Source organism: Ailuropoda melanoleuca, chromosome 10, assembly GCF_002007445.2.
Source record: "Ailuropoda melanoleuca isolate Jingjing chromosome 10, ASM200744v2, whole genome shotgun sequence".
Classification (NCBI taxonomy): domain Eukaryota; kingdom Metazoa; phylum Chordata; class Mammalia; order Carnivora; family Ursidae; genus Ailuropoda; species Ailuropoda melanoleuca.
Genome location: NC_048227.1, coordinates 100,746,021 through 100,760,623, shown reverse-complemented (window position 1 = coordinate 100,760,623; position 14,603 = coordinate 100,746,021). Strand labels below are relative to the sequence as shown.

At 54.4% G+C, this 14,603-nt stretch overlaps 1 protein-coding gene across 1 annotated transcript in view; it reads right to left on the bottom strand.

The window, feature by feature from the left end:
* The window catches only part of SYNJ2 (synaptojanin 2), a 103,243-nt gene that overhangs the window by 49,329 nt on the left and 39,311 nt on the right, over positions 1–14,603 (bottom strand). Inside the window, exons 3-4 of the mRNA XM_034670792.1 lie at positions 8,743–9,013; positions 4,504–4,729 (exon numbers count right to left, since the gene is read on the bottom strand). Coding sequence (XP_034526683.1) covers positions 4,504–4,729; positions 8,743–9,013 — 497 coding nt within the window. The remainder of the gene's footprint in view (positions 1–4,503; positions 4,730–8,742; positions 9,014–14,603) is intronic.

Genomic DNA, 14,603 nt, shown 5'->3' with positions numbered 1-14,603 from the left:
GGTCTTATCTTCAATAGCCAGATATTTTTCCTCTTTTTTTCTTTTGGTAGACCAAAGGGACTTTTTGGGGTTTGTTTTTCTGCATGGTGAGTCACAGCTGCAGAGCAATCCTACCAGGTATGACTCATAGCGGAGCCGAAAGGCTTCTTCCCAGGAAGACTGAGACAAGGTCCACACCTGCACACATGCATGCACCGCACACACACGCCATACACACCAATGCACACAAACACCCCTGCGAAACACCCCTGCACAAACATGCACTCACATACCACACACCAATGCACACACCTGTGCGTGCACACATGACCTCCCCCCCCCACCCATGCACACACACGCGGCCTGCCTTGGAGGAGAAAGCTTGTTCATTCCTCTTAGGAAAAACACTAAAGCAAGGCAGAGTGGGTGGTGCTGAAAGCATCTCCCCCTTCTGGCTCCCTGAGCATTTAATTTAGGAGAGACCCCGCCTCAGGGGACCCGCCCGCTCTCTGCCTAGTCCCACCATTTGCAAAAAAGCACAGCGCAGCCCTCCGTCAGCACCTTCACGCACTCAGGGAAGGACCCCCACTCCCACGTGGCCACAGGCTGGGGTCTGAAGAGCCTCACTTCCGTACAGGGGCCTGGGATCTATGGGCAACCCCGAGAGCCACCAAGCAGACCCAGCGGAGACCCTTTCCCGCTGCGGCTCAGCCCCGGTTTCCTCCAAGAGGCTGTCCGCCGATCTCTGGTGAGAGGCCCATGTTCCACAGCCGGCCCTTCTCCCAACGTCAGGTCACGAAGCCGGCAACGCCACGCCACCGGGACGAATCAACCCCACTGCCTAGTGCATCACTGGCATCGCTTTGATTCGAAGGCCTCGGGGAGCAATGCACACATGCTGTCACCCTGAGCCAAGCCACCATGACGGCAGGGAGGTTCCACGAATGCCAGGGAGCAGGCCAGGCAGGGCTCCCAGCAGCGACTTCTCCACGCCCCCTCCTATCACCGCAGCCCCTGATGGGCCAACCTCAACAGGGTTACAGCAGGTTCTCCGGGTGGTTTCTGTGCAGCTCCCCCTCCCAAGCTGCCCCTGAGCGCGGCAGACACCCGCAGGCCGCGCATCGCCCCCAGGTGCCGATACCCAGAAGCCCCTTCACCAGCAGGTGCAGGGGGGAAGGCAGAGCTGTGCTTGGCAAGAACATTGGTTATGGTTATGCTCCACTTCGGAAAAGATTTGTGTGTTAGAAAAAAACAACTTAGATCAACCCAAGCACTTCTATTGGTACCAAGTGATGTAAACAAAACCACTCCACGACTGCAGAGCCAGAGAAAACGGCTGTCTTGTACAAGGGGGGGCCACACGAGATTCTTGTGTCTCGGGGAGCCCCTGCTTTCCTTCAGCCACGGCTGCTCATCCCGCCTCTGAAAGCATTTCAGGAAAGGGGACGACGCAGCTACGGCCGACACTACCTGGCTTCGGGAAGGGGTGGACCCCCCATCCGGGCTGTGTTGGCTCCCCAGGGTATGGTCAGGGTGTCCCTCGGCCGGTGCTTTCTTCGGGAAGCGCATGCCTTCACTTCTGCCCTCATTCTCCCCTACGCCTTCCTGCCATTCCTCGGCTGCCCCACCTGGCCCTGTGTCCGTCTGTTGCCCTGCCCTCCCTTGCTCTGTCGGCTTTCCCGTCCCTGCAGGCAAGACCCCTCCCGCTGAGCACTGACTGTGGGGTACACGCCCAGGACAGGGAAGGTGCCTGTCCCGTTCCTGCTGCTTCCCTGCCTGGGCGGGCTCACAACCACATTCAGCTGAGGGGCTCATTTTGCTCTCCTGTTGCCCTGAGGAAACACCTGGAGTCGGCTCTGGGCACTGACCCCTCCCCGCCCCTGGGGTGGCCTTCGCCACCCACCCACCCGCCCACCATGGTGGTCACACTGTCTGAGGGCTCTCTGCAGACACGAATCATCCTGGGAGAGCACGGGGTCTGTTGGGAGTAGCCCCACAAAGAACTTCTCTGGGTGCAAGGTGACCATGAGCCCCTTGCCCCGATACACGTCTGGTAAAAGCAAAATCACCATGGGCCCAAGAAGCCATGTTGGTCTCAGATGAGGTCCACATTCTACGCCCATCCTTGGGGTGTCTGGCTGCCTGTCAGCTTGCCCGCTGCTTCTAGAGCAAGGCTGGGCTGAGGGTTTTATCCAAAAAACAAAAAACAAAAAAACAAAAAACAAAAAACAACTCTGGGTCCAGAGGAGAAAAAGGGAGAGAAAACAGGAACTAGGAAGACCACAAAGCTGTGTGAACGAGGAAATCCCTCCCCAGTCCTGAGAAGGGAGGCAGGTGGAGGCCATTTAAATAGCACGGAGCTGCAGCTCCCGGAGCCAGAGGGCAGGCCGGTGGCGTCTCTAAGGCCTTGCTGGGCCGGCCACGAGGAAACAAGGGCCCTATCTCTGAGCCCGAGCAATTGGGCACGTGGGACAATGCCAGTCACCAAGACACACATAGATGAAATAACCAGAGCAAAGTCCCCAGACCCAGTCTGTAGAAAAATGAGAAAAGCAAGCACAGCATCGAGATTTTCCATAAAGCTAAAGGTACTGCATTTAAAGCACTGTCCCTTAACACCGAATTATGTCTTTATGGGTTCAGCGGTGTCCCCCCAGAAGACATGTTGAAGTCCTAATCCCTACCACCTCGGAACGTGACCTTATTTGGAGACGGCCACTGCAAATGCAGTTAAGATGGGACACATTGGACAGGGTGGGTCTCCTCATGAAAGGGGAGACAGACGCCCTGGGAGAGGGCCACCACATGGAGGTGAGGCAGGGACGGGAGGGCTGCACAAAGGGGGCCCCCCGAGCTGGAAGAGGCAGGAATGATCCTCCTCTAGGGGCTTCAGAGGGAGTATGGTCCTGCCAACACCCAGATTTCGGACCTTTGGCCTCCAGAACCGTAAGATAATAAATACTAGTTCTTTTAAGCCTTGTCTGTGGCACTTTGTTACAGCGGCTTACATCTGCAGTGTTAAAATGCCCAATCTCTCAGGAACGCCAGTGATAGGGAGGGCAGGTGCTTTTCCAACGATTTCCTTGGTAAGATACAATAGATGAGACCCCAGTTTTTACAAAAAATATGATTGAAACTCACAACTCTGGGGAGCATCAAAGAAGAATAAATAAGGGACTGTGTGTGCCCAAAGGCCGATGGAGAGCAAGACAGGGGCCAAGCTCCAGTGCTGCCGATGAAAACCTCTTCCACCCAGTTACCAGGTTCAGGGGCACAGGCATTTTGATTTGTACAAATACGCTTTGCACCTCTGGCCCCCAGTTCCTGGCACAGCGCTCAGCCCCTGGCGGGCGAGAAACAATAAAGATCTGTTGAACGCGCTGATTGAAAGGCTCAGCACACAAGGGGAAGCCTGGGGATGGGACGTGGTGATGCAGGTGGGGCCATGCAAACGAAACGAAGTACTTTTCGCCGCGTGGACACGAGCAAGAAAAAAGAAAATATCCTCCATCTCGGGGCCACAATTTCTCTGACATTTTAAACCAGATATTATTTATATCCAGGAGAGCAGACAGAATGAACAGAAGTCATAGGCAAGCAAGTGCCCCTGTCACTCATCTGAAAGCTCCCGTTCCCAAGCTCTCCTAGTCAGCATCAGACTCCAAGAGGACCGCCTCACCTTAAGCCCAAGCAGGCGCAGCTCACACCCAGAAAGCAGGTGTTCAATTCTGTGCTGAATTAAACGGGCTCAAGTCCTGGTAGAAAACATCTCTCACAGCTGCAGGAAGGAGGGGCTGCAAAGCCACATCATGGCTAAACACAGGCTGTTTGCAGCGGGACACCCACAGCCACGCGGCACCTGTGCCTGTCCTGGGGCTCGCCTGGCTCAGAATTTACTCCACCTGTTAGTCTACAAGGGGGCCTTATTCTACAGATTTGCAACTTGGAGAGAAAAAAAAAAAAAACAATGTAAGACAGCATCTCTGGGAATGAGAACAGAATTTAGGGGGGAAAATATCAATGAGAGATGAAGCAGATGGTTATATTCATGGAAGCTGAAGGCGAGTGCCGCTGGACACGCAGATTTCGCAACTCCCAGGTGCTAAGACATGCTCAGGCTGATTTAGAATGAAAAATGGTTTCTCCTCTCACCCTTGTTTTATTGTCTACTTTTTGTCTTAAGAAGGTTTTCCAACCCTGCTGGTTCATCCATCACCTGCCCTCCGACATGAGGGCCACCCTTTATGACCGCGGAAAAAATTCCAGCTTCCCTTTAGCTAAAAGTACTTTGGGGAAGCAGTATGACCCCAGCAAAAGCGAATCACGAAAGTCAGCCACATTGGCAGCCACATTGGCAGGCAGAGCCCCGAGGACTCGCTCTGGTCTCCAATCAGAGGAAGAAGCCACGATCACCAGAAACGCCCTCCACTATGCCTGACGCCCTTCTGCCCCAAACGGAAACGCACTAGCACCGCTGTGTCCCCTGCGAACCACCAGGCGCCCCCGAGCAACCCGGGCACTGACCTGCTCGGTCTCCACGAAGTTGGACACGTGGCCGTCGTCGTTCACGCCGCGGGTGTGGAAGCGAGCGCCGGCGCGCTCGCAGCTGATGCGGGAGATGAGGCAGGCCTTTGCCTGCTTGTGCGAGGCGTACACCGTGCGGACGGACACCACGCCGCAGATGACCTTCAGCAGCCAGTCGCGGCAGCTCACCTGGTGCTGTCTCAGCGGCACATGCAGCAGCTGGTTCCTGCAAAACGGAGCCCCACAGCGACCGGGGTCACACCGCATCCTCCCGCAACACTGCGCCGAAGCGAGTGCGGAGGGCAGGCGCAGGGCCGGCACTCGCGCCGGGGACGGGGTGGGGGGAAGCGCCCCCAGAGGACTCGGTACTCGGGAAGCGGGGCCAGAAGGTTCATGCGCTTCCGTGACCCCCAAAAAGCAGGGCAGCCGAGGCCGTGCAGCGTCGACAACGAAGTCCTTCCCAAAACCATTGCGGGCGGCAGTGTCAGTGAATGGAAAGTCGCGCGGGGAGGGAGAGCCAACCATCACCTTCCGGGGATCGTGGGAGGAGCCTTCCTTTGGATCTCTGGCCTCCACATTTCTCAATCAGAAATCCCATCAGTAAAAAATTTAATCATAGGTTTTGTAATTAATGATAAATAATCATTAAGTAAGTACATGCAAGCTTATTTAAATGACATACATAGCCCATGAGGTGTAGCCTATCTCAATGAGAGCAGTAGGAAGCAGTCCAAAATAAGTAAAAATGCATGAGACAAGGGGCACCTGGGTGGCTCGGTGGGCTAAGCGTCTGACTTCGGCTCAAGTTGTGGTCCTGGGATGGAGCCAGCCTTGGGCTCCCTGCTCAGCAGGGGGTCTGCTTCTCTCCCTCCCCCACCTTGCTCTCTCAAATAAATAAATAAAATCTTTAAAAATAAATAAAAAGGATGACACGAAAATAAGAGCCACAAAAGTTCCAGTATTTCATCCCCATATCCGGTGGATTGTTCTGGGGCTCTGGGGACAGACCCCTGGTGTCCATGATAAGGATGGGGATAAAAGCCAACATTTATCAAGTGCACCGAGTACCATTTTAAGTGCTTTGGGATGGATTAACTCACTTCATCCTCCAAAGGCCCCATGTGAAAGGTATTATTCAGCCCATCCTACAGACAAAGAAACTGAGGCACAGAGAAGTGAAGGACTTGCCCAAGGTCTGGGAGCCAGTAAGCAGCAGCGAGGAGCTGGGAGCCTGCCCTCTTCTCGGGCACTGCCAGCCCCAGGCCTGTGTCCTCTCTCACTGAAGGCCCCACAAGGCCCAGCCTCACCTGTGCTGGCCACTGCCTTCTCTTGCTCTCTCTCAGCTTCCCCAACACCCACTCAACCTTACTCAACCCCAGCGGCCACTTTGAGAAGGGTGGTCTTGGAGGGGTGCCAGGACCCCCGACACTACAGGCCGAGCTCTATTCGGGGCGCTCAGGGGACCCGAGGAGCACCTTGCACATTCTGAGGCCTCTCAGACACGCCCAGGGAGGCAGGAACCTTCCCAGAAGGCTCTCTCCCACAGGGTATTAAGCAAATCTAGATCACCATGCCCTATTTGTTTAAAAAAGGCAGCACTGTTCCTGCCCTAGAGCCTTCCTTAGAGATAGCAGCCTTCTCTCGTTTCTTCAGAAGTGCCCTGTGAGCCCTGATGTCTCAGGTGGCTTCTCCAAGCAGCAAGGCTCCCAAGGTCTCAGGCCAGCCTCCCCCACCCTGAGCATGATGCTGAGAAACCCCACCCCTCAGCGAGCGGCCCATGGGACTCCCTTCTGAGCTCTGCGAGCCACTGTGCTTGTGTACCTAAACAATGACGGTCACGGAGCACTCCTTTACAAAAACGCATTTTCCTCTTCTGAATCACTCTCTAAAATTCAGATGATGAACCAGCTTTAGTAACAAATCTGCACATGGTATCAAGGCAAAGCCTCCAGAATATTCCAGTCTTCTAGCTACACAGCGATGGCTGCCATCAGTCACCAGGGGTCAGGCAAAGGAGCCCTTGCCAAAGGAGCCTTTGGCCAAAAAGGCCAAACAGTCAACTCTGAATCCCCGTTTACAGCCACACTGGCCTGGCGGCTGTAGGAGGACAGCTCTTCTCCTCGGAGGAAGAGACCCAGATCTATAAAGGAAAACCACTGTGAGTTTCCTCCGGGGCTTGCATTCCACTGGGAAGCAATTATCCGTGGGGTCCATCACCGGCCCGGAAAAACAACTTCACACCGCCCTACATTCCCTCATTCACCAGCCACGTTCCGTGTTGACCCCATCTGACTCCAGATGTGGGTCCAGATCTGGAACACGGCACCCCGAACGGTGGCTTGAGGCAATCAAGCCCATAACCACTCAGTCGGGGCTGACTCAGTTGTGGTCAGTACCATGGGTGCCGCCCAAACACCACACACCCTGACGTGTGGTGTAGCCAGAGGCCTGGCACCCTCCAGACTGCCACTTCCTCTCAGCTCCAGATATAGTCTGCTGTCCACTTGGGGCTTGCCCCTTCCCCAGCCCCCCTCAGCCTCCCCCTCGTGAGTCCACACCCTTCCTGCTGCTCTCTGTGGACCCTGAGTCTCCAGCCCCAGAGCTGGCAGAAGGAGGCCTGACGAGCGGTCACAAAGGTGCCGTGGCCACCTGGTTCCCCAGGTGTCCCCTACCGTCCTGAGATGTTGCTAAGGAATGTCAGCAGTCCCTGTTGGAAGTGGCTCCATGGCCTTAGCACCGACACCCCTCAGAAACCCCAGCCCTGCATCCCTAACTTCAGCTGACTTCAGGGGCACCTGCTGGTCCCTGCAAAATGGACTTAGTGATTTCACAGAAACACCATCCCCCAGACCAGTGTCTCAGAAAGGTCCTCAAACCAGCAGGACAGGAGCCACCACCACTACCCAGCTGGAAATACTGAATCTGGGGCTCCAGCCCAGCCCTGCTGAATCAGAATCGACACGTTAACAAGACCAGCAGGAGACTCACAGGTGTTTCCAAGAACTCAACAAAACCAGCTGGTCCACGAGGGCCTGGGGGTAGGGAATGCGAGGCGCATGGTGGGACATGTGAAGCCTCTTTCTCCAAACAGAACTCGGGCAGGGGTGGGGGGGCCGAAGCACCAAGGAAAAAAACATTTATGCAGTGAAGGAGAACTCCGACTTTCTGGGTTTGGGCACAGGGAGGGAGGCAGGCATAAATAAAGGATGTAAATAAGCCTCACCCACTCTGTCTTAGGGCTGGAAAACTAGGGTGGCTCCAAAGGGCCAGCACTGGAATTCTAAGAACATTCGATGTATAAGGCATATTGGAGCAATTTCTACAGCACGATTTTCATCACGTTGGCTTCTGACTCACTTCTCACACGTCTCCTGGCAAATCTGAGGGGTACAGCAGTTGACAACCCAGGCCTGACACCAGTCGATGTAAATCACTGCACCACACCTCTCCCCCAGGACTTGCCAGGGTCATGACCCCCAGGGCCCAGAAAGAGCAATAGATAATTTCCATATTTATATGGTCATCCACACCTAGCTGTGTTCAGGAAGGAGCACCCGAATAAGCCGAAACATACAGAAATCCAGGCACCTTGGTCTGGGCTTCAGGATATATCTTACCACATGACCGCATGACACCTTGGCAGGCTGACTCAGTTTCCCCATTGCTGGAGGAGATGGTTTGGCTTGGTGATTAACAGTACGGGAGCTGGAGCCAGAATGCCTGGGTTCAAATTCCCTCACTTGTTCAAGCCTCAGTCTCCTCCACCATCTATAAAATGGGCATAACAAACAGACCCTACCTCATAGGTGACTATGAGGATTCTGAGTTAGTACCAGCAGGAACTTACTAGAACATGAGCACCGTATATAAGCGTCGGTGGTAAATGTGTGTGCACCAGAGGGGAACCAGGATCGCTGAGAGAACCACAGGAGCACTGAGCACAGCCCGGCACTTAGGAAGTACCACGTGGACATTGGCTCTTATGCTCCTTCCTTATGGAGAGTTTCTTTTCTAAATCCACATTAGACTGAACACCTTCCCTGAGCTCAGGGGTGGGGATGGGGGGTGGTGAGCCTTCTGTGCTGAGAGCGCCTGGACTCTAAGAAGTACCCCAGGATCCTGGGGATGATGTAAAGTGGAGAACAAGGATGCAGGTGCCGATCAGAGCCCGTCCTCCATGTGACTCAAGGGGGAGGGGGTGGGGGGGCAGGGTGGTAAGAGACGGCCCAGGGCCCTCACCAGCAGAAGGAGCTCCCCCACTCGTCGCTGTCATGGCCCTGCTTCTGCACCCGGACGGTGAGGTCGAAGCTGGACCCCTCGTTGGGCCACGAGAAGTAGAAAACCCCCGAGTTGAGGATTCTCCTCAAGGCTGTGAGGCGGTCCTCCTCCTTGGCCTCCTCCTGCAGAGGGTAAAAGTCGGTGGCAGTGATCTTGTAGATTTCAGCCTCTGGAATTCTGCCCACTGATGTGCAGCCTGTCACCAAGACCAGGAAGCTCAGGGAAGCGCCACCTGGAAGGGAAACAGACAAGGGGGCTCAGAGCCGCACGGAGCAGAGGACAAGCACCCACGTTTGCACTGCAACCACGCGGCTGTGTTCGCTCCTTCGCAGCCCCCGGAATCTCTGTCACCTGAGCCTGAAGCCCAGTGCCTGGTTCTCGGAGGGTGGCTACTGACGGGCAGCAGCAGCGCCACCACTTGGGAACCTCCTAGAAATGTGAATTTTTGGCCCCATCCCGACCGCAGGGCCAGGGGCCAGCCACCTGTGCTTTAACAAGCAGCCAGGCCATTCTGCTGCCCACCAACCTGAGGGTCACTGGCCTGGCGCCTTTCCAGCCCCACAGCCTCTCCCACTATCTGCCACCTAAAGCCTTGCAAATCTGCCCTCTCCACGAATCCTCAGGCACCACCTGGCACAGCTCCCCCCTCCTCCCCCCCACCGTGCGGTCAGTCCTCCAAGCTCAGCCACCGGAGTAGCCTCTCGAAATTGCCTGATGGAAGACCTCCCTCTGCTTAAATCCTTCCACAGCTCCCACTTCCCCCAGAACTGAAAGGGGAACTCCTCCCAGGCCGACCACCCCCATCCCTCCCCACCTGTGGACACCCATGGTCCAGCAGCTCCCACGGGCTGTCCTTTGTGGCTCCTGAAATATACCATATGCCCTCACCCCCTAGGCCTTTGCCCAAGATGTTGTCTCTGTCCCGGATGTCCCCCCCACCATCTGCCTATCAAGGCCTTCCCCACTCGCCCCCACTGCCTCCACCCTACAGAAGAGCCACGAGCCAGTGTTCATCAGGGCCACCCTAGCTCAGTCCCTCCTTTCCAGGAGAACTCCTCTCCACCCTTCGGGGAGCCTGCCCTGCTCTCCCAAGACATTGCTATGTGCCCCTCATACACGCAAAGCTAACAACCTCGTTCCCATCTGTTTCCCCCAGTAGATGGGGGGCTTTTTAGGGGCAGGAATCTGTTTCATTGTTATATCGCAGCACTGCACATGGCAGCTGTTTGATGAATACTTCCTTCCGAAGCCGGTGAGAGGGCAGCTCAGGCCTCCCCATTCCCCGTGAAATGATTGCCCATACCACCGCCCACCTGGCTGCCAGGAGAGCGAGGCAGCCTCTCCGGGGACCCCACCAAACCGTCTGTGCTGCCTTCTCTTCTGCACCCCCCACTGCACAGGTGCTGACAAGCCCATGCTGTGGGAGTCAGGGGTGTGTCGCAAGGCTCTGCTCTGGGGACAGCAGGGACAGTGCCCCTGCTCTGTTTCAGGAGAGGTGAGTGGGATGACCAACTGGCCTTCGGGGCTGGTGTGGTTCTGGTCCAGAGGATAGTTTCCCCACCCTGCTGAGGTTTAAAGGACCTGCTCCCAGCAAGATCTACTCCAAATGGCCAGAGGTCGTTATCTGGAGTCATGGTGGTCAACATTTTAGACACTCTGATAAAAGCCCTTTAAGTCCCACTGCTCATTGTGTCCCCCCCCCCACTCCCTCCTCACACTTGATAGGAAGAAGAGTGCTGCTCGGGGCCAGGACACATCTGGGTTTTTTTAAAGATGCCTTCATCCAATAACTAGGTCACCACTCCTACCATGCCTGCTGGGGGGGCCAACAGGGCGACCATACTGGCTCATATCCCACCTCCCCAGACAGATTGTCAGGAAACTGCTTTAAACAACATAAGAATAAAGCAGTTATGCTGTGGACAGTGATAGGTGTCAGGGGGCTGAGTTTCTTAAGCAGAATAAGTATCATTTCTGGAAGACAGGTGGGGTTTATGTGGGCTTGACGTCCTCAAATTATAGCCTCCCAAACACAAATGTTCCCGTAGCCTGTGCTAGAACCAATGCCCAGGCATCCCATCTGCCTCTTTCGATGTGCTCAGCGTGGGGAAAGCAGAGTTCGAGAACAGTCAGAGGCGTGGCCAGGGGACAGCCCCTGCAGTCTAGGCTGCGAGCCCAGAGGAGATTCTGTAGAGAGTGGGGTCGAGAAGCATGGAAAACTACGCCTCTCCACCCAAGTTGTGGAGTGGATTTCGAGCAGCACTTCCTCAACAGCCTCTGCGTGGGGGGACGGAGTCCCTGGCAAGAGTCCCGGGTGGCTTCGAAGACAGTAGGCATTTCCTGTGCAGGGCAGTGGCCCGGGGGAGGCTGGGAGAGGGGCAGCTGCAGCAGGCATGAAAAAATGGCTCTTACAATCCATGAGAACTGGAGCTCCTGGGTCCCAGGATGAGGGGTGGGGAGAGGGTGCAGGTAAATTTTAAAAAGCCACCACAGGAGCACAGTGGAACCAAGCATCTGATGATAGCAGATTCTCAGGGTGGTGCTTCCCGGGCACCAGGCACTGTTCTGTGACCTTCCTCTCAACAAGGCCCATGGGGGAGGTACCACTTCTGGCCCCATTTCACAGAGAGGCAGATGGAGGCACAGAGAGGTTAAGAAGCCTGCCCAAGGGGCGCCTGGGTGGCTCAGTCGTTAAGCGTCTGCCTTTGGCTCAGGGCGTGATCCCGGCGTTATGGGATCGAGCCCCACATCAGGCTCCTCTGCTGGGAGCCTGCTTCTTTCTCTCCCACTCCCCTTGCTTGTGTTCCCTCTCTAGCTGGCTGTCTCTCTCTCTGTCAAATAAATAAATAAATAAATAAATAAATACATACATACATACATACATACATACATACATACNTCCCCTTGCTTGTGTTCCCTCTCTAGCTGGCTGTCTCTCTCTCTGTCAAATAAATAAATAAATAAATAAATACATAAATAAAATCTTAAAAAAAAAAGAAGAAGCCTGCCCAAGGTGACACAGTGGGGGAGCTGGGATTTGAATCCACTGTCAGGCTCTACCACCTGGGCAAGTTACTCAGACCAAGTCGGCTTCGAGAGCTCGTGCTCTTCACCTGTGTCCTTGCTGACGGATGGCCAACGTGCCTGATGAGGCTGCCATTCTACACGCGAGGGACTGTCCCCAGGGGGAGCCAAATCATCTGCCCACGTGCTCGGCCAGTCTGTGTTGGACCCACAATGCAAACGTGGGTCCCCCCTCCCCGGCTCCCTCAGGCCCCCAGGTCTGGCGGTCTCCAGTGGCGCTGGCTTCCGGTCTCACTAGGGGTGTGACTGACTAATGCACCGCGCGCTCATTTGACACCACAAGTTTTCATCATTAGTTTCAGTGGTTGTGAATAATATATTTTCCAGCATAAGCTAAATATTGACGTGTAAAAATAAAACTGTTGTGGGCCTCTTTACCAGTAGCCAGTGGAGGCTAGACTCTGGTTTGATAAAGGAATGCACGGGTAAGTTCAACAGATGGGATTTTCCTCGTATTTCCAATTTACGTCCACCCAGAATTTCATCTTAATGACACATATTTTGTGCTTCTGTGTCTCCCCGACATACCCCACAGCAGTTTGGTCCCAGCACTTGAAGTGTTTAAGACTTTGGCTTGAGTTATCATTGCAATGATTTTTAGTGCAAAATCGGTCAAACAATATAAACAAAATGCTTTGCTAAACAGTGATTTAACATAAAAAACAGAGATTTGTTGGAAGGTGGATGGGACTTGTGGTTCCTATATCCACAGATAAATATTATTTATTNTAAACAGTGATTTAACATAAAAAACAGAGATTTGTTGGAAGGTGGATGGGACTTGTGGTTCCTATATCCACAAATAAATATTATTTATTAAAGGGGGCGCCTGGGTGGCACAGCGGTTAGGCGTCTGCCNTCAGGGCGTGATCCCGGCGTTATGGGATCGAGCCCCACATCAGGCTCCTCTGCTGTGAGCCTGCTTCTTCCTCTCCCTCTCCCCCTGCTTGTGTTCCCACTCTCGCTGGCTGTCTCTATCTCTGTCAAATAAATAAATAAAATCTTTAAAAAAAAAAATATTATTTATTAATGGAACCAAACTAGAATCTGCACCAATTCTAGTTCTGTTTTTCATTTTTATAGACGTGAACACTAAGAAACCGCGTTCACATTCAGAGATCGATGGGAACAGAAAGGGCTTCGCTCTAGCAATGTTGCCCAATCACTCTTCAACGTTCTTCTGAGTTACCTGCTTAAAAAAAAAAAAAATCACAAAATCTGTCCATCAAATTACTATTAATGCTGTCAGCTGATAGCTCACTGCCGTCTTCTCCAGTTTTGTAGGAAGCCAACAGCTGGCTATCCCCTGACTTGTACACCGACCGTCACCAGGCCCGGAGGGGACTTGCTTCCTCAGCAGTGCTGACAACAATAGTGGGGACCGGCCCTTTGTTTGCCATCTGTAGGTATTTACCTCCCAGAGCCACACATCACGGCACGATTCCGGAGGGAGATAAAGGTAAGATGGAAGGTGGGTGGCTGTAGAAGGGACAGAGGAGAATGAGAAACAGGCCCCTCATCCCAGGGACATTCTAAGGCAAACCAAGGAGGTGAGGACCTAGGAACTGTTTTCCTCAGAACTGACCAAGTCCGTGTGCCATGGACAGTCTCTGTGACCTCAGAGGAACGGTGCCGGGCCACGGGCTCTCTGGGAGGGGGACCCGGCCCTCCTTAGCCTGGCCCATGGCTTCCTGTCACTCCAGTCCCTGCATGACTCCACCTCCCCAACCGTGTCTAGCGCCCTCGGATGTGCTCCACGTACTACGGGTTTTAAGGAAAGCGTCCTGGTTCAAGGCCAGCACCAGACTGTTGGGGGAGGAGGTCAGTGCCCCCTGGCCTACCTGTCAGTGTGGTGTTGGCCTGCGATCCCCGCAAAGAAGGTGTCTCTAGGGGATAAGAGTGGGGCTGGTGGGACCCAGGTGTGTGAAGTGGCCCCTCCAGTGCTCACACTGCACACAAGACTGTGTTTAGTAAAACAGTTTTCTCCAAGCCAAGAAGGCCGGGGGGGTGGCGGGTCTCAGGAGTCATTAGTCGAGGCTGAGTCCGGGGGCTTGAGACCAGTAAGGATCTATAGCAAGGCAAAGACAAAACTCAAATGTGCTTTGGCCTCAGAAGGTGAGGCTCTGGACTATGCACACCTCCCCCGGCCTGCAGGGCCTTTGACCAGTCTCCTCCCTTCTCTGGGCCTCAGAGAACGAGGCACCAGATGGCCTCTGCGTCCCGTCCAGCTCGGAGGAACTCTGTTTCCAGGGCCAAAGTGAGAGCATGCCTGGGTCAGAGGTCGCTGGCCACAGTCAGGGGAGGTGACAGGGAGGGCAAGCAACAGGTCACAGGCCCGAAGACATGCCAGGGTCGGAAGGGATCACACACAAAGGACACAGACACCCCTCTGGGGGGCAGGAGGCTCACGGTCCGGACAAGTCCCACAGCCTGAGCAAGCAGGGTGGAGAAGTGGAAGGCAGCCACCCAACATGTACTGTTCAGTGGGGACAGGGTTTAAGTTCGGGAAGATGAAAGAAGTTCTAGAGACAGATGGCGGTGATGGTTGTACAACAATGTAAATGTCCTTAATGCCACCAAACTGTCCACTTTAAATTGGTTACAATGGTAAATTTTTACCTTCTGGGTATTTTACCAGACACACAACAACCTTGGAGACCTCAATGTCGATTAGAAACTCTCTCCCTCGAGGGGCGCCTGGGTGGCACAGCGGTTGGGCGTCTGCCTTCGGCTCAGGG